Source organism: Hermetia illucens, chromosome 2 (genome assembly GCF_905115235.1).
Source record: "Hermetia illucens chromosome 2, iHerIll2.2.curated.20191125, whole genome shotgun sequence".
Classification (NCBI taxonomy): Eukaryota; Metazoa; Arthropoda; class Insecta; order Diptera; family Stratiomyidae; genus Hermetia; species Hermetia illucens.
The window spans coordinates 39098945-39118558 of NC_051850.1; the positions used below are offsets into that span (position 1 = coordinate 39098945).

At 40.2% G+C, this 19614-nt stretch overlaps 1 protein-coding gene across 3 annotated transcripts in view; it reads right to left on the reverse strand.

The window, feature by feature from the left end:
- Positions 1–6705: 6705 nt before the first annotated feature.
- The window catches only part of LOC119650374 (putative mediator of RNA polymerase II transcription subunit 26), a 38081-nt gene continuing 25172 nt past the window's right edge, over positions 6706–19614 (reverse strand). For all 3 annotated transcript variants that reach the window (XM_038053110.1, XM_038053109.1, XM_038053111.1), the window contains 5 exons: positions 18118–18881; positions 12607–13560; positions 12078–12540; positions 11462–12013; positions 6706–7837 (listed from right to left, as the gene is read on the reverse strand). In XM_038053110.1, coding sequence (XP_037909038.1) covers positions 6983–7837; positions 11462–12013; positions 12078–12540; positions 12607–13560; positions 18118–18881 — 3588 coding nt within the window. In that variant the 3' untranslated portion in view covers positions 6706–6982. The remainder of the gene's footprint in view (positions 7838–11461; positions 12014–12077; positions 12541–12606; positions 13561–18117; positions 18882–19614) is intronic.

Genomic DNA, 19614 nt, shown 5'->3' on the forward strand with positions numbered 1-19614 from the left:
CATTTTTATATTGCACGTGTAGCTCCTTGAACTCAGTCGGTTTCTTCTGCGCTGGGGGCGTCTTTTAACTTTGAGGCCCTTTTTCCGGCATTCCTCAATTTCTGAATTCCACCAGAAATTAGGATTTCGTCTTCGGGCATCGCATGCCCAGCTGCAATTTTTCCACGACCTGTAAAACTTTTTTTTGCGCGCTTCCCGATATCAATGTATCCTCCAGAAGTACCTTCTTGAACATTTCTGCGTCAAATTTCTTGGTTATCCAGCTCAACCTTATTTTATTTAATGTCTTCATAATATTCCTTTGCGAGGTTTGAAAGATGATAGCCTGATGATCGCTGTGTGTGTACTCTTCGCTGACACACCACTGCAAGTCTCTGATTAGAGTATCACTGGCGAAGGTGAGGTCTACCACCGAAAATTGCCCTCCGAAATATGTTGGCTCCCCCAGAGTTGGCAAGTACCACGTTCAAGCGCGAGAATATCTCCAGCAATATTCGTCCTCTTGCGTTGGTTTCTCTACTACCCCATTCTTCGGTCTGTTTGTCGGTCACACGCATTTTTCTCGGAGGTGGTTATAGTGATTGACACCAAATTTGGTGGAAAGGTGGGAACTGTGAACATTCACGCATACAGTGAGTTGTATGCATGGAGCATGATCCTACCAGTTTCGTGGAAATCCAACTATTACTAACAAAGTTATATTAGGTCAAAGTTGTCGTTGCTTTATAAATTCAAGACACCCGACAGTGGATACTCTCACATAATATGTGCATATATTACGTGTTACTTACTAATGGAGCGAAACCACACTCAAATGTCTTTATATAAGAAATACACAAAACCTTTCATACCTGAAGCGTCTAGTTTCCAGTGTCCCGACTTGTTTGTGGTGATAGTTGGGCAGCATTATAAGATGCTTGCTAATGAAGCGATTTCGAGGACTTTTAATAAATGTCTTTGCTAATTCGGCTCTTACAGAGATGGAACTAGGAAATCAATCGAACATCTTTCTTTGATCTAGGTGGAAATTTATCGGAACTTAAGCTCTTCAGTTGTTCTTAAAAATATCCGAGAAAGTCAACATAACATATTTTGACTTCCAGTATCTTCATTAGAGTAAACATTTTCAGTTTTTCATAAGCATCAAACTATATAACAAGCCCCGCTGTCTTTCGAAATATGGATGAATCGAATGCAGACAAGTTATTTATAAAGATACATTTTTGGTGTGATTTCCTCCTAAACATTTTACTAAACGACAGCGAATTTAAATGCGAACCATACTTTTCGATAGAAGAGGCTACAGCGCCAAAGTTTCTAAGGGAATTTTATGTAACAAAATTGATACATTGATCGAATAATATTACACATCATGGATAATATTTATGTACTAACATTGTAAGCTTAGATTCTAAACGATAAACAAAAACACCAACTAATTTAAATTTTATTGACTTTTAATATATAAGCCATGTATATGAATTAAGAATGCAACTATATGTTCGAATATGTAGGTGTAATTATTAAAACGTAATTTTGAAATTTTACAATTTGAAAAGTAACAAACAACGTTCACATTCGTCCTATAAATGCCACAGTGTAACATCGCTTACACAAATATGTAGAAATAGCTCTCTTGGAGGCTAAAAAATTCCAAAAAATTTATTTATCATTAGAGGAAGAAATCGAAGACTTTTTTACTTGATTAGTTTCATATAATTGGAACGGCTGGGGGTGAAATATTATATGTACATATGAAATAATGCCCTACCCATTTTTAATTCCTGAAAGTTTCTAGAACATTTCGATTGTGCCAAACTTATATACAGAGTGCCCTCATTTTGTCTTTGAATTCCAAAGAATTTACTTTCATTTCTAAAATCTTAACCATGACCTTTAGTTAGTCATTTTCAGGTAAATATCTAATGTGTTTAGATGCAGACTTAATTTGTTACATGAGTATTGTATACTCAATATAAACGTATATTTTTTGTATCCAAGTTAAGCATAACCCATGGGAAACTGGGCTATGAGCATGTGTTCCTGTTTTGTGATCAAAGGTTACATTTACTCACATCTTCCATTGGTCAGGGTTATTTCATATGTTTTAGGGAGTACTTAAATTGATGTTTGTAAATAGATAAATATTCTATGAGCTTACTTAATCCACATTGTATCTTTCTGTGTAAAAATTCAATGGTACATATATAGATTGGAATTTTTTGCAATTAATCAATACATATAATATGAACAATCGTCAATACAATGGCAGACACATAATTCCTCTTATTTGCAGAATGGATGTTTTTTAAAAAAGTAAATGTCGAATACCAATTCAGCCAAATTGAGAGTTTTAATAAATTAAAAAATATACAAAAATTAAAAAAAAAAATTCTCTTTTATTAGGGGCATAACATTGCAATTCAACAAAATTAATTCCAGTACCTTCTATTTGCCTTGGGCTTTCTCTAGGTTCTCTGGTCGATTCAAGAAAACGTTCCGATTTCAGTTTTCGTGAAAATTTATTTCAGATTTTTGCTAATTATGATTTGAGAGCAAAGGCTTCGAGAAGAAATTGCAGGAGAAATTAATTTTTGACTGGAATGAAAAAAATGAATAGTAGTATCAGCTTTATTGGTTTCCCGCCTTATACCTTATGCAGCAAGTTTTTCTTTCTTACATTTCCTATCCTGCTCTATAAAGTAGATTTACATGACCTTATCTTATATTACTAGAGCTTATCAGGTTCGTGGTTGTCTGGAGGTTTTCAGTGAAGGTCTTCCAGAAGTTTCTGAAAATACTAGGCTGTGTGACTTAAGTTAAATGGGGTTTTCCCATTGCCTTTGAAGATATGTTTCCATTTTATTGGCTAAAAGTATTTGGTAATATATACAGGGAGCGGCAGCATAACTTCCCTTTTTAAAATGCGCGCCACTTAGTTAGTTGATGTCATAGCGGAGCGCTAGTGGTCTCGTTCAAGAGGGGATACTGCAAAGTTTTGTCCCGACACGGTTCAGTCGCCGTCATGCGTTGGAATAGTGAGGAGTGTGCCTTCCCGGTTGAGGTTTACTTTTCAAGCGGATCTTCGGTTATTGCAACACAGCGTGCATTTCGGAATCGCTTTAATTTAGCCCCGTTGGCTCCCGTCCCAGACCGCAAATCAATTGTTACATGGGTCACTACATTCAGACAAACTGCAAGTGCGACAAAAGGAAGAACTGGAGTCCCTCGGCCCGTTAGATCACCTGAGAACATTGAAGCAGTGAGAGCGTCAATGTTGCGATCACCACGGCGTTCTGCGCGCAAACACGCATCTGCCCTTGGACTATCCGATCGTTCTGTGAGAAGAATTCTTCATGATGATCTTCATTTTCATCCCTATAAAATGGCGATAGTGCAGGAACTTTCAGAACGTGACTTCAATTCTCGGATGAACGCGTGTGAGCTTCTTCTTGATGTCGTTCCCGAGGGTGCTATTGTTTTTTTTAGCGATGAAGCCCATTTTCATTTGTGTGGGTCGGCTAACAAACAAAACATGCGCTACTGGGCTGACACCAACCCTCGAGAATTGCATCGAAAGCCTTTGCATTCACCCAAAGTCACAATGTGGTGTGCAATTTCCTCAGCTGGAATTATTGGTCCACGGTTTTTTGAGGAAAATGAAGTTACAGTGACAGTGAATTCGGACCGGTATGTAAACATGCTACAGAATTTTTTTTCCCACGGCTAGAAAATTTGGATTTGGGGGACACTTGGTTCCAACAAGACGGTGCAACAGCACACACTTCAAGAGCATCGATGGTTGTTTTGAGGGAACACTTTCCAGAGCGCCTTATCTCAATTAGAGGCGATTTGGAATGGCCGGCACGCTCTCCCGATCTGTCCTCTTGTGATTTTTTTCTATGGGGTTTTTTGAAATTTCGTGTTTATGTGAACCGTCCAAGAACCCTACAAGATTTGAAGACCAACATCCAAGAAGAAATTGCCAACATAACACCTGCTATGCTAACAAGAGTCATGACAAACGCCAAAAATCGGTTTACGCAATGTATGGAGAATGGGGGACGTCACCTAACATTTTCAAGATGTGGAAATTCTTGTAGGAATCCAGTTTCCTATTAGCGTTGTCCAACGCCAAATGGTGTCCTTGCTTTATTATATGCCTAGCAACCGCAGATTTTATATGTGGGTTATTCTTATTTTTAGCGGATGTGGCCTCCTTTATTTGTTCTAACACCCTGGTGTGGACTAGCCGTTTTGTTTGCCCTACGTAAATCTTGTCGCAGTCTGGGTAGGACATTTTATAAATGCCGCTTTTTTAGTACACTCCTTTTTGTCCTAGACTGATTGTAACCGGGCCTTAAGTAGGTATCGTCTGGTAGACGAGGTGACCGGGAATTCACGTTTATGCAGCCGCCCTTTGATGTTCTGCATCCGACCCGAGTAGGTCGGGTTGTATGCCGCCATCTTATGTTAGAAATCGTGGTTTGAGGTGTATGTGATGGTTAGCTGTGTCTGGGTCGGTTTCCTGTACATGTCGAATTCAAAATCCCCTCTTCCCCGGATTATTTTTAAGTCTAGAAACTGTATCTCCCCTTCCTTTTCCATCTCCATTGTGAACTCGATGTTCCTGTGTGCCCAGTTGAGTTTCTCAAGGATTGTTCCTGCTTCTTCCCTTTTGATGATTGCTAATACATCATCCACGTATCTGATGCAGAATCTCGAGTGCCCCAGCCACCTCGAGTTCATTCTCTAGGTTCCACGAAATCGGGATCTCGGTCCTGTGCTGCACGAGTTGCAAGTGAGGATCGAAGCTTCACCGAAATTGGAAAGTAAACATTGCTCAAATATAGACAAAACAACAGTGCTGCCTGTGGGATCCGTCGAGAGTGTTGCATCAGTTCCAAGCAGATGGAAGCCACGATTTGTGAGTTCATCTACGAGTCGGCAATCGTGTTATGCAATTTAGGGCCGAGGCAGGTTGATTGGAATGTTGTGTTCTAATGTGGTTTAGATTTTGGTCTGTTAGTATTCGATCGGGTTTGATCTGATGAAAGTTGTTTATAAAGACTCTGAAACAGTGTATGTAACCATTTCCACCTCCAAAGGATGGATGGATATCCTGTGGCAGGTTTTTAATTTGATGATTAGGGACAACAAAAATGGCGCTCTGGTGACCCCAAGTTCTTTCACAAGGATTTTTGCCTACCGGCAAAAGTTCAAATTTCTCCACTCGGCTGCGTGAATCCTTGCAATTGCACTTTATAGTAGACTTTACAGTAGATGACCGGATTCCAAAAGCCAAAAACGACCCTCGGCGAGCCAGTCTGCCTCCTGATTACCAGTGATGTTTGAGTGCACCGGCACCCACATCAGGAATATTTCGTTTAGTCGGCCAAGTTTCAGCAGCACCTGATAACTCCACACTAACTGTCGTTGCTGTTTAGTGCTGATAATGCTGCCTAACTGTCGGAACAGATTCGAATGGTGCGACACCTCCATTTTTGTCGCAGACAATTTTCTGCTGCCAATGAAATGGCATATATCTCTGTCTGGAATATGGTCGTCATTTTTCGGAGGGGTCGGGCCAGTACCATAATCGGACTCCCCAAGGACACTCCTGCGACCGATCCGGTTTGCCCGAATGCTGTTTGCTGTCCGTGGATAGATGCTTACCCATGGGCAAGACTTTAGCCTCAGCAGGTGGTGCCAATTGGAACCTGGGGTCAGGAGTGCTGACAGAAGGGGCCTGTTTCGGCTCGTCCGTTAAGAACTGGTTCCCACTTGAGTAAGTGCAAAATCTGAGTCTACACTCAGGTTCTCCATCGATGAGCGAAGGGTTGTCCCTTCACTCGGGATTGGATCGTCAAGCTCGCGATTTAATTTTAGTTTTTTAAAAGGTTTTTGTTGTTTCCGGACAAAGTTTCATCGTATTACCTTAAATGCGACCTCGTACAAAATGATGAAAATTAAAATCACTTTTTTTGGTTTGGATGAATTAAATTATTGCATATAGATGACTAAGGAAAACTGGAGGCAGACTGTGCAATGGAAATATAAAAGAAACCGAAAGAAGTTGGTCCCAAAATATCGGTACAAAAAAGAAAAATGTACTAGTGAAACGAGTTGATTGGGTTGTTTTATTGATTTCTCTATTCATCTGATCGCTAGAAACACTGGAAGTAAGCATTTCTGGATTTGGATTGTTGATTCAAGTGGATGGTCGAACACTTGGTGAAAGTAGTAATGCCGTGTAATTATCATTTCGGTCTCATAAATTTTATCACGAAAGAATTTGGTCTGGCTGAATTAAAAAAAAAGATGAACCTGGAGGGTTGATTGTTCCTTCTGAAATATTCTGAAAATGTACTGACGGGATTAGGCATTCGGAGAAACAAACGATTTTCACTGCTGTCTGAAAACATCATCTCAAGGCAGCAATGAAACAGTATTTGCACTTAAAAGATTTCCTTGGAGTGAGGCTTACTTAGAATTTAACTTGGCGAGGTTTCGCAGTTCATATCACATCAAAATGGTTCATCATTTGGTGTAGAGAACTAAAAGATATTTACAGTAATTTTATACACATTCGATAAGCCAAGCGATCGATTTTCCACTTCACTTAATATTGGTGCAACTAGTGAATTATCTAAAAACTCCTACTATTTGTTACTTGAAAAATATCAGGGAAATGAACACAATCAATTATTGACTTGTTAACATTTATTACACCAATACATTCTTTCCTGTAGGAATACATCAATTTCATAATAGTTTCTGTATTTAACTCTGTTATCAAGTTTCCCCTTACTTAAGTGTTTATTTTTGTATTATGTAGACGAATAAAATATTTCTAAGCCAAAAATCACAATGTATAAATTTCAAATATATAAAGAAACTACAATACTTTTATAACTTCGTCTGCGATATTTAGTTATGTTACCGTTGAATAACAACGGAAAAGACAAAATTCAAATAAAACTCATGGAACTCCATTTTTCTGTTTGTTATCAGCAACGGCACCATCTCCATTGCTTGCGGATGATGACATCGGTAAAACTGCGTTAACAGCCGAATTGTTGTTTGCTCTACTAGCAGATGTTGCTGGAGTAGTAACATTGGGGTAATTATTAGATTCCTGTATTGTAGTATTCACATTTGAATTTGTCTGATGGTAAATCACAGCACAAGCAGCATCATTCATGATCGGTTCGGCATCGATCGCGTTTACGGCACCAGCATTACTCAAACTATGATTGCTGCTGGATACCTCTCCCAGAGTAATATCTTCGCTATCGACAGAATGAATTGAAGCAGAGTTATTCCCTTGTGGAAAAGTGGCGAATGATTCGAAACATTCGGATTCAGCTTCATGCTTCATTCCATCCAAGCTTGATTGACTCGTCTCTTTTCTAACCCAGTCACTGTTCTTATTTCCGTCCGTTTCGACGTGATGTTCTGCGGGGGAAAAAGCGTTGTGGCCCTGCCGTTGCTGTTGGTGGCGATATTGATCGTTTCGTATGAGTTTCAAGGATATTCCAGATGCTGTATCACAAGGAAGTGAGATGATTGCATCCGATGAACATACTTGATCAGCTTCCGCGAGATCTTCGTTAGTTATATTGTTGCTGTTTATTGTGGGTGATGAAAGCGCCTCGTTATTTGAAGCCATGTCACTATTTTCATTATTACTTGCTGTAAATAGAAGTTGAGTTAGAGTGACTGGATTGTGTGTGGTATTCGGGTTTGAACGTCGACTTTTCGGTGGATTTTTCTGTTGTAATGGTTGGTGATGTTTGAGATCAGCTTGTAGGGATCGCGATGTACTTGCATTTGCCTGCATTGGACGAAAAAGAAATTTAATTTGTTTTGGTTAAAGCATCTTAATCTAGTAAGTTATCAGATAGTTTCCCTATAAAAAACATAATTAAAAATTCAACTTTTCGTCGAATATAGAAGCTATATGTTTTCTAAAACAGATGCGTGCGCCTTCTGTGAAATAATGACTAGACTGTACTCCGGATGAAGAAGAACTGATTATTGCATTGCGTTGTCATCACACGACAGTGCACACTCTCTCGGCATGACTGTAAAGGACAGACGACAGTTTGTAGTTGACCTTGAGCAACCTTTTAATTAATCAAATAATTTGGTACAATCATGTTGAACATGTAATAAACATAAGCTAGCAGACATTCTTTGCCACAAGAGCCCAAGATAAGAGATGGGGCATAAAACCATACATGGTATACTGGATATATTGAGTCCCCGACCAGACCAGTGATTATCTATGGAGCGCTACTAGTAGAACAGAGGACCCGGCTCCAAAGACCCGCTTGTGTCTGCATTGCGAGCATCGTGAAGAGTATATCCATTCTTGCAGTGGATGTGCTTTTGCGCCACCATTGTCGGCAAGTGCGAAAATAGGGCACAGAAATATCCAAAAAATTTCTAATCTTTGTGAACAACGATTCCATTTTGCCAAGGATCTGGCGGGACTTCATAGTAGAAACCTTAATGATGAAGAGAATTGGGATTCCTGGAGAGACCAATATACCACTTTATTTCAGGTAGTTAGTGTACGTCAGAAAGAATTTACAGAAGAAGTTTAGGCGTGCTAAAATCTCATTCTGACAGCCGGCGGCCTTAAAAGCTATTGCATCACTTCACTGCAGATCTAAGCTCTCATCATTTGTAGCAGCTGTAAAAACCATAAGCAACTCGGAAAGTAAACAACTAGTCAATGAATAGACAATGGAGAAGGGCTACGTCCCAACTTTTTAGCAAAAGATCAAATAGTTTTTATATCAAAACCTGGGAAAGACGTCAATTCCAACCCAAAAAAAAAACTTTAGATAAATTATCTTAATATCGTTTTTGCTGAAATGCCCGAGCAGATTAGTTGAGCGTTACATCCGCGGGAGGTCACACCCAGTAAAAACCAACATGTTTATCAGCGTGGAAAACCTTCTGAGTCTGTTGATTTCTAAAATAGAGGCTGCAACTCTGAAAGGGTATTCGTGGACATTGAATTCTTTTGATTTCGTGTTTTTACAGAAACTTTGTTATGCTGCCAATTGACGTACGTATTGGTCGCTAGTTGTTGATAGAAGCAATAAAAGGTTGCCCTCAAGGATGGATGCTATTGTCACTTTTGTGGAGTATGCTGACGGGGGGGCGGATAAGATAGATTCTTATCCGAGTTCGCCTGATAGCTTAGGAGTTGTTAAGACACGCCTTGGGACCATCTAGCCAAAGGAAAAAGATATCCATTGCTAAGCCTGCGCTGAATATGATGGATCAAAGCCAGCTTCAGGACCACGTCAGGGTATGGGAGGGGAACTCCTTGCCTTTTATGGGTAAATCCTCTCGATTACGATAAAGATATGGCAATATTATAGTTGGTCCTCTTCATCGATGGCATTGATTTGGAAAGGGTGCGCAAGAGGAATTTCAGAACGGGATGATCGGGGCACTTCAAATGTCTCCCTTCATTCCCTCTCTTGACGGTCTTGCCAACAACTTCAAGTGGTCAACATTGAACAGGACTGTTTGAAAGCCATGGGCATTTTACGACAATCGCTTTGTCTGTTTCCGAGTCTCAAGATAAGCTTCGATGAACCCGTCTACATTGACCTTTCCAATGTTTCAGATATACTCCACACTTTAGAACGCTGTAAATAGTTTTAGTTGCGACGGAAAGCAGTATACACATGATCACTGGCAATTCTGCTAAACATATTTACAACTATATGATTGTGACTTCGTAGAACGAAGTTTCCCTTATAAAGTAAATAAGGCCCTTTCACCAAGCGCTTGTGTGCTGCCAGTGGAGTAAAAGAGGAAAAATTTTGGTTTACGGTGAAAATTACGCTCCCGCTCTAAAATTGAACGATTGATTTAATTTGGTTTGTCTTTCAATTCTGGCCCTGAGAAAACTTTAGGCTCAGGAAATCATCCCAGTTTTCTCACTCCTGATTCCAAAAAATATTCATTTTTAAGTCGTGTTTTTCGATGAAGTACTTGGTTTTCTTCCCGAGCGACATGTGATGGGGCGAAATGTCATGTGCTGCCCCGAGATAAAATCTCGCGGAGTCCGCCAGGTTGCATCCTGTCACCGATATTAACATATTTCTGCTTGTTGTCGGTGACGCTCTTCAAGTTACATTGCCCGGAGGCAAGCGAGCCTGGCGACAACGCTGATGACATCTGTTTGTTCTCTCACCGGCTAATGGACCTTGGTCAATGTCTCTGGATTTGGAAAGTGTACTTGCCTCTTGGAGTGAAGATAAACCAAGGTTTTCAGCCTGATAGGTCATCACATTCTCCCTATCTGCATTAATGGGAGAAAGAAGACGTCGATGCAGAGAATCGAAGACGTCGATCAATTTGTATTTGTAGGAAGCGTGGTTTCTGTTGACGGTGACACCGAACTGGATCTTGCCCCGCGCATTAACAGCGCTAGATCCGCTTTCGCTGCCTTGTCTAAGATCTGGAAGTGCAGTTATCTCAACAACAAGATCAAGTTGCAACTGTTCTATGCTAGTCGTGTTGCTATATGGGGATAGCATATGAAAAGTGAGCCCCATTGTTACTCAAAAGCTCCAAGTCTTTGTGAACTTTTGTCTGCGTCGTATCATCGGAATACGCTGACCTGGTACTATATATAGGTCACACATTAAGAAGGGGCGGCAACTGCATTGCTGGCTACACTATACAGTGGAATTCACTCTCTCAAGAACAGTATAGAAGAAGTGCAGGTGTCTCAGGAGATCGGGTGGGAGGGGGACTGAAGGAGATTTCAGGTAATCGCGAACGATGGCGAGTCGGTGTGGTTGATGCACTATGCCCCATTAAGGGGTTAGTGGCAACCATATATACACGTATTGAATCACATTTTAAATAAAGCTCATGAGTGGAGAAGATTGTTTTCATCTTTGCCTTCAACAACTCTTAGTAGCATGCATTCTACCTCAGTTTTCAGGGTCAAACCATTTTGGTACCAAAACTAACGCCACAAAACTCTTGAAAAGAGAAAATAATTGCCGCTATTTAGGATAAATGCAACACTAGACGCTTTTTCACCTCCCCCTAGCAACGGTGTTAAAGAAAGGAGTCACCACCTTTCCGTGTAGACCATGGTGGTCAGGTCCGAGTTACCGTATTATCTTTTAAATGGTGGCATGTCGATTCACTGTAAAGTCTTTTAAAATGAAATAACTATTTCAGCTCTAGGGTGAGAATCTTGAAGCTTTAGGATGAGTAGAAATACGAAACATTGCGGCCTACTCTAGAACCTTTAGTAATTGGATATCCAACTCTCCCTAAATTGACAGCGATGAACGCACAAATGAAACGAGCAAATAACTTCATAGTCATTACCTACTGAGTTTGCAAACTTCAAATCAATCGCATGTGGGAATTCTTGATAATTCTCGTGAATATTTGTTACAATACTTACATTATAAACGTCTGAACGATCTATAGCTGCCACATCTGCTTGGTTGCGATCCATCTTCCGATTACAGTTCAATTCTAAGCTTGTCATGCTGATAGAATTCGCAGTGATATTAGATTTCGGAGCAAGGGCCTGTCGCCTCGGGATTTGAACCTCCGAACTGTTTGTGCCCAGAGTGTTGCTTAGCATGTTCGTATTGGATGATGACGTTTTTCTCATTGTTATCAAATTTAAATTGTTTGCATCATCATTAACGATTTTCATTACAAACATTGTTTGAAGATATGACTCATACCTTTCTAGAAATGTTTCACGATCGCGTCTATCAAAAGTCTTCATCCTACGATAAAGTTCTTTTGGCGAGACAGCAACTCTATCGATCTGCAGGGTATTATTGCCCACAGTTGATGATAAACGTTCTAGAGTGGAAATTGTCAATCTCGTGATTTTCATAATGATTTCATCGTCAATTTTTTGAGATTGTACAGAACTACGGATGACAGCCATAATGTGATTAACGAGATCATAATCTGGCCGGTAAATTTCGGTTGGAGGCTAAAGGACGAATGAGAAAACGTTACGCACATTTTCAAAAGAGGTGAAATAAATACTGCTTTACCTTAGGGGATGAACTGGTTGATGATGACGATAAATTCGGTTTAGTACCAACTTTCTCAACAGGCGACGATATTCGTTCGGAATCAAACATTATTTTGTAAGCCAACCTTCGAAGTTCCGTTGAATTCAATAAGATATTCATGAGTTCATTCTCTTGATTGCTTTCTGGTTGGTTCGCTGGCGACTGATTAGCACTATCAAATGGTGATGTAGCTGCATTATTGCATTCTGAAAAGTTATTACTAAAATTTCCACTGGATTCGTCGTCTGCTACCGATGAGCGTTTGTATATATCATGCATAGCCTGCATTACAATGTTGCGAATGGGATCCGAGGTTGGGACAAGTTGAAGCTCCTTATAAAGTTGCTCTAGATACTGCGGTTGAGATTCTGTTGCCTGCAAGATGCTATACACTTCGCGGTAAACATCTTCTTTCAGTCTTTCAAAAAATTTTGATGTGAATCTAATTTGAAACGATAATAGATAAATTATTATTAATGCCGCAAACAGATCCCAGCATTCCACTTACTTATCATTTCGCAATGCATTCACCAAAAGATTCTTCTTGTTTTCCTCAGAACTTTCACTGTACCCGGATGCGTTTGAGTTATCTGCGTTTGCATTATCGTCATCGTTAAAGTCGTTTTCTAATTGCTGTTGATCATCAAAATTTAAAGAAGTGTTTCTTAGGCCCATCGCAGTAGCAATAGCTCCTGATTCATTGATGTCACTAACACCGCTTTCATCAAAGCCTGACGATGAAACTTGGCTGGAATTCGATTCTCGATTTGATGGAATCATTTCGTTTGTCATGGATTGTGAATGCCGTATACGTTTCGTGGAACATGCACTTTTGATTGAAATTTTCTTTCGAAGCTCATTTGCGCCAAAGTTGAAGTTCATGTTCCGGAAATCGGAGGCGCCAAAAATTGCTGCAACGTTAGCATTCGAGTTCGAATTGCTGTTAATATTATTGTTACTGCTACAACTGAGTATTTCGCTGCTACTATTAACGTTCAAATTATCTGATTGCGTCGATTGATTTATTAGAATACCGGCCGTGATGCGATTATGGGGAACGTGCTGAGTAGAATTCATGGTGAAACCATCTTGTCCTGATGGCAAATTATGTACCACCGCTCCGGACGATTGAGTCGCTCCATGGGCTACAGGGGTTTCTGATTCGTGTTCATTGAAAATATTGCTATTGAATTGATTGCGGAATGTGTAAACATATTTATTGTCGAACGTTGGCGGAGTTAGGTTATTCGAATAGGACGCCAAGTTACCACTATTTATGGCATTTATAGCGTTCATAGCATTGTGTAAATTACGGAAGCCGTTTAGATTATTGCTATTGGATATTACATTTGTGGGAAAGGGTGTTGCGCTAACTTGCTGTTGTTGTTGCTGCTGCTGTTGTTGTTGTTGCTCCTCGTTGCTTTTACATGAATTAGTCGACAGAAGATTTTGTCTCGAGTAACTAGAAACAAGAGAATAAACTTATTCTATCACTCATTCTAAGGAAGGAAAAGAATTATTATTAAGCACGAACCAAACGAAATTAGAAAAGTAAAACAAAAACAAATTAACGATTATTATTAAAAGTATAAAAAGCACTTGTAGTTTTAAGGAATAGTTTCGAAGACATCAAATTACCTTACTAAATCCTTCCTTACTTTTTTTCTTCTTATCCAGAAATATTTTGTCAGAAGCAAATTTTTATGGTATATACCAGCAAGCCACAACGAAGAAGGAATGCATTCACTATTGGAGAGTTAGGAAGAGAGAAGTGCTCCAGACAATATATATTTCTGCTATGCTCCTCGTTTTATGGAGATTTGCATTGTTAACTGCTTTTCGTTCTAAGCAATTTCAAGATGAAGAAGCAATAGTTCCTTTTGCAAGTGTTAACAAGTGTACATTCGCTAGTGGGTTTTAAATTAAAAGCAGTAATGTGCTCAATCAATACACTTTTATTTTAACTATTTTTTCAAGGAATAACTAAAAGAGATAATGACCCTTCGGAAAGTTGATGATGATGATCTGATATCATTTTGCTCTTTAAGAGAACTTCCTCGACTTTGCAGTAACGTTCAAGTCCTTTTTGAACCGTGGCCCCTAAATAGGGCCATAAACCATTCTATGTTCCGACGACCATTTAAAAAACATCGGAAGCAAATATTAAAGAAAATCTTGTCGAATTCATTCTTGTTGAATAGATTTGAAAGGCGTATGTGAAATATGCTCAAATGGTGAGGAAGCCGGCTGAATTTAAGTGCTAAGGAAATCAGAGATTTCCTTGCTGAGGGTAGGATGCTGTTCGTAATTAAATAATCCCGAGCAATACAAGGGAAAACCAACAAGAGCTACAACAGAACGGGAGCTTAACAATGTTTTGAAGCACATCAATTTTAAAGTTTTGCCAGAACAATATATTCATAAAAAAAATAAAAGAAACCTGCGTTGAAGGCACATCATTGTACCAACTCGTTGGAGTTTGTTGGGGTTCGTGTTCTGGTCAAATTGGATTGCCCTAATCATCATCATTAACGGCGCAACAACTGATATCCGGTCTAGGCCTGCCTTAATAAGGAACTCCAGCCACCCCGGTTTTCCGCCGAGGTCCATCAATTCGATATCCCTAAAAGCTGTCTGGCGTCCTGACCTACGCCATCGCTCCATCTCAGGCAGGGTCTACCTCGTCTTCTTTTTCTATCATAGATATTGCCCTTATAGACTTTGCGTTGTTATGTAGGCTACGGAATCGTCCATCCTCATTCTTCGGAAAATTCTTCTCTCGAACACGACCAAGAGTTCGCGGTTTTTTTTTGCTAAGAACCCAAGTCTCCGAGGAATACATAAGGACTGGCAAGATCGTCTTGTACAGTAAGAGTTTTGACCCTTCGAGCGAAACAATTTTTATAAGCTGAAATAAGCTGTTGGCTGCCAACAACCGTGCGTGAATTTCATAGTCGCAGCTGTTATCGGTTGTGATTTTCGACCCTAGATAGGAGAAATTTTTAACGATCTCAAAGTTGTAGTCTCCTATCTTCATTGTTTTCGTTTGAACAGTGCGATTCGATGTTGTTCGTTCTTTTGGTTTTGGCGCTGATGTTGCTACCATGTACTTCGTCTTGCCTCGATTAATGTGCAGACGAGGATCTCGCGCCGCCTGCTGGATGAAGATAGACTGTACATCTCGGGTTGGTGCTCAGAGGTGGCGGTGAGGAAGACGGGGCGGCAACCCTGTCGGCCAAACCAAAATCAAGTGGCCGAGGAGAATCTCCATAGTGATGGCACCGGGAGACGCTGTGCTCACTTTGGCTTGCCGGCCGTGATGCAGTAAGCGAATGCTCCAAAGGCCTAATCAGGGCGATCAGACTCGAGTCTGCACAGGGACTCATCTGCAGTGGCAATTTGGTCACAAAACCTATACTGGTACCATGGGAACCGGGATAGCCCCTGGACTCTCATACTTTGGGTGAACTCCCGTTGTATGTGAATACAGCTCGGTTGTTTGCGGTTGGCCCCCTATTGGGAGCTTCATGGGGGTTGTGGTTATGCTCAAGCGAGAAGAGACCTTCGGGCCTCGGCGTGGTGTTGCGTTTCAACACGGGTGCCGTACTCCTTAGTTCGCTAGAGTTAGATAGGTCTTGCATCCACCAGTATGAATGCTAAGCCATGTACTTGGTATAGACTGGTACCGTTGTTGCTTGTCTTAGCGGGGCTTTCATTGTGGTCACAAAATCAATCCGTGTTCTAAGAAGACCGTGGGATTAAGTCTTCCAGATAGGTGCTCACGTAAAATCCTCAAGGACTTAACTGTCAGCACAACTGAAGTCAAGGAAGCAATAAAACAAATGAAATCGGAGAAAGCCACAGGACCTGACGACATCGCATCTGAGCTCTGGAAAACGAAGAGGTGGGACCCAATACTGTGGCTTAATCTTCAATCGGTTTATTAAGGAAGATAGAACACCATCTGACTGGCAAGAAAGTACCACAGTTCCAATAAGCAGAAACAATGATAGTCCAGCAGAATGTTCACATTTATGTCCGGTTACTTTCCCATACCATGATGATTTATGAATGCATTTTTGACAACCCTATTCGCAAAATGGGTGAAATAACCGTGAATCAATCCGGATTTGTCAAGAACTGCGGAACTACTGACGCAATACTGCGCAGTTACTCATGGAGAAACACCGTGAGAAGCACCACCTTCTTTACGTTGCATTTCTGAATTTAGAGAAAACGTTTGACCATGTGCAATACAAACTCATCTGGTATGCTCTACGACAACACCTAGTGCCAGAAGAATTCGTGCGCTGGGTTTAATTGCTCTACTACGATCCGAAAAGTAAGGTTCGAAATGTGACGGTTGTATCAAAACTGATTTATGGCTCTGTTGGTGCTCATCAAAGAAGCGCCCTCTCACCACTCCTCTTTGTTCTTGTAATGGACACCGTCACACAGGTCATCCAACGTCCAGCGTCCTATACACTGTTTTATGTAGATGATGTTTTTCTAGCGTCTAATAGCAAGAATGATCTCGAGCAACTTGAGCACGATCTTAGATTGAATCTTACTAAAACTGATTTTTTGACAACCGATCCCCATGAAATATGCAAAATTACTGTCAGTGGCAGTGATCTGCCCAAAAGTGAGCGTTTTAAATATCTCGGGTCAATGCTATTAGCCAACGGGGAGCTGCGTTATGAAATTGCTTCACGCATTATCGCAACCTGGATGAAGTGGCGTTCTACAACTGGTGTTCTTTCTGATCGACGTATCAGCGAACGTCTCAAATAAAAAATGCATCGCGATGTCGCCCTCTATGGTTTTCAGTGTTGACAGACTATAAAAGACAATGAACAGCGTCTTGCGATAATAGATACGAAGGTGTTGCGTTGGACTAGTGGCGTGACACGTTTTGATCACATCCGAAATGAGGATATCCGCGATCGATATGGTGTTGCACCGATCGTGGAAAAATTGCGAGAGGCGTATTCGATATGGTCATGTAATTCGCGCTAACAAGAATTCACTTGCCGAGAGTGGTCTGAACATAGAAGTCGATAGTAAACGACCAAAAGACAGGCCGAAACAACGATGGCTTGATGCACAGGATGGTGATTTGAAGGCCTCGCGACCACATCCAGATCAGACCTTTAATCAAATAAAATGACGCAGCCGATAACGACGAGACGGCCCCGCTTGTGAATGGAACTAAGACTAAAGAAAGAGGAGAAGTCAAGTGATGTGATCCTCTAGTGAATGGCAACAAGTTTAAGATATTTATTTCTATTTAGCAAAAGAATACTGTGGCTTGGTTATTAGGAATGTATCACAACAGATGCTAGATTACAAACTTTCTGCAGAATGGTTAAGCATTTGACACTAGGCCACTCTTGGGAAAATGCAACACTGCATATACATTCACAAGTCGCCAATTGCAAAGAATTTCAGCTTTTCAGAGAAAATACAACTGCTATCGGTAGTGAAGATTTCATCAGCTGCCATTCTAAAACCATGCAAATGAAATAAAGCACTCAACACTCAAGCTGGCCACTTAACTTACCTATGAGTTCATTTTTCTCACAATCATCGCGTATTGGTGCAGCCGTAATGTATCCTAATTCTCGTTAAAGATCGGATTATGATTTGAGTTTGGTTCGAGGAAAGAAGCAAATGATAAGATGCAAGGAAATTGTAAGGGGCTTAGTATTAGGGAGAAAGCGGTTCAATTTAATCACAGACTCTTTGGCTTACATTTTACCTTTTTGGTGTTATACATGTATGTACCTAATTGGAGGATTTACAGTTCGTTTCCGAAGAAAATAGTTAGATGGTGTTTTGAAATTTGGTTAAAAACATCATTTCAGTGTAGGATAACACATCAAATGATACAATATGAGAAGTAAAGTTTTTATGAAGCTGCAGATATCAGGAAAAAATAAAATAATATGCAAAAAATATATAAAAAAAAGGTCTACGGAGAAACAAAAGAAACTTCATTGCATTTTGAATAATTTACCTTCGAAAATTATCCCAATAATTGTTAGCACGATTCCCGGGTGGTACTTGATTATTGAGAGCGGAAGCAGCTGCAGCTGCATTGTTGGGTCCATGCGTAACCGAGCTGCTATTGACAGCCGGTTGAGAAGCATTAGCAGCGGATGGAGAATTCAAACAGTTTTGTTGCTGGGATGTTAGCAAATTTGAATGATTGTTAGTATGATGGTGTGGAGGTGGCTGTGTTTGTTGCTGCTGTAAATTTGCACCGACCGAACCGACATCAGACGGAGCAATCGTATTATGATGGTGCATGTAAATCGGCTGTGTAGTGGGATGCTGCTGATGAATATTAGCTGAATGTGGAGCATCATTGTTAAGGAAGTTTGATGTTTGCGGCGAATGTGGTACGCTACTGTAATCCATTTGATGATTATGTGGCGGGAGCGGTGGTAGTTGAGAGCATACTGTTGAACCATGTTGTTCTGAGGATGCATAGTTGTAAGAGGCGGCGTTTGATGATTGTTGTTGATGAAGAGTGTTCATGTTTCGTCGCTGATGTTGATAGTTACTCGCAAAATTGTAGCCATGGAAATGGTGTCGCCCTGGAGAGGCGAGTGGTTGTTGAATCGACTGATATGGTTGATTTGGTTGTTCAGATTGGGCTCGTTGCGACGTGTATAGACTGCTCGATAGTGTTATTCCAGTTGGCGGTACAGATTCAGCGCGATTGACTTTTATGCCTCCTGCTTCGTTGTTGTTTGCATGAAGAAGACGTTCTTGCAACTAAAGAATGCAAATAGAAATTCAAAGTTAGCTTGTAATCAAACCCAAATATTTTTGAATATAAAGTAAACGCGAAGACTCGATAATAGGTTTACACTTTTTATAGATTTAAGATGGTGTTGACTGTTTAAATAAACGGACAAGGTTCAAATTTGTTATAGTACCCCGCTTGATCTGTAAATCGCGAACAAAAATCAGGATAAATTATTCTCATTTCAATTTGGCCTTGGCTGTTCATGATATCTGTGATTTAAAATATCTTTTGTTCAAACCACTTGTTCGTTGAAAAACCCACACGTTATTGCGTCAATGTTGACTTCATTTTTAATAGATTCTGTCCAATTTTTCAGTCACATCTAAACAGCTGCTTGAGTGAATCAGCAAACTGTGAACTTAGAAGTGTAAACTTTTCGCTGCTTTTACTGATGGTGATGTATCTGAAAGTCACTAGACTTCAAGTTAATCACGCAATAAAGTATTTTTAGTTCTAAATAGTTTCATGACTTTATTTGCTTCGTTTATTTCATATATATTTAAAGTTAGCCTCAAAAGCAAAGAGTGCGAAGGCTGCCTTTGCTGCAAAATCTACAAAAAACAGTGTCTTCACTAAGGCCTCATAAATTATGCGGAGAATTACATAAAGCTCAATATTGTGAAAACTGTGAATAAGTGAAAAATAAAGTCATTTTCCTGAAATTTTGTGGAAGTAACGGTGACTCTGTGTTTCTAGCCC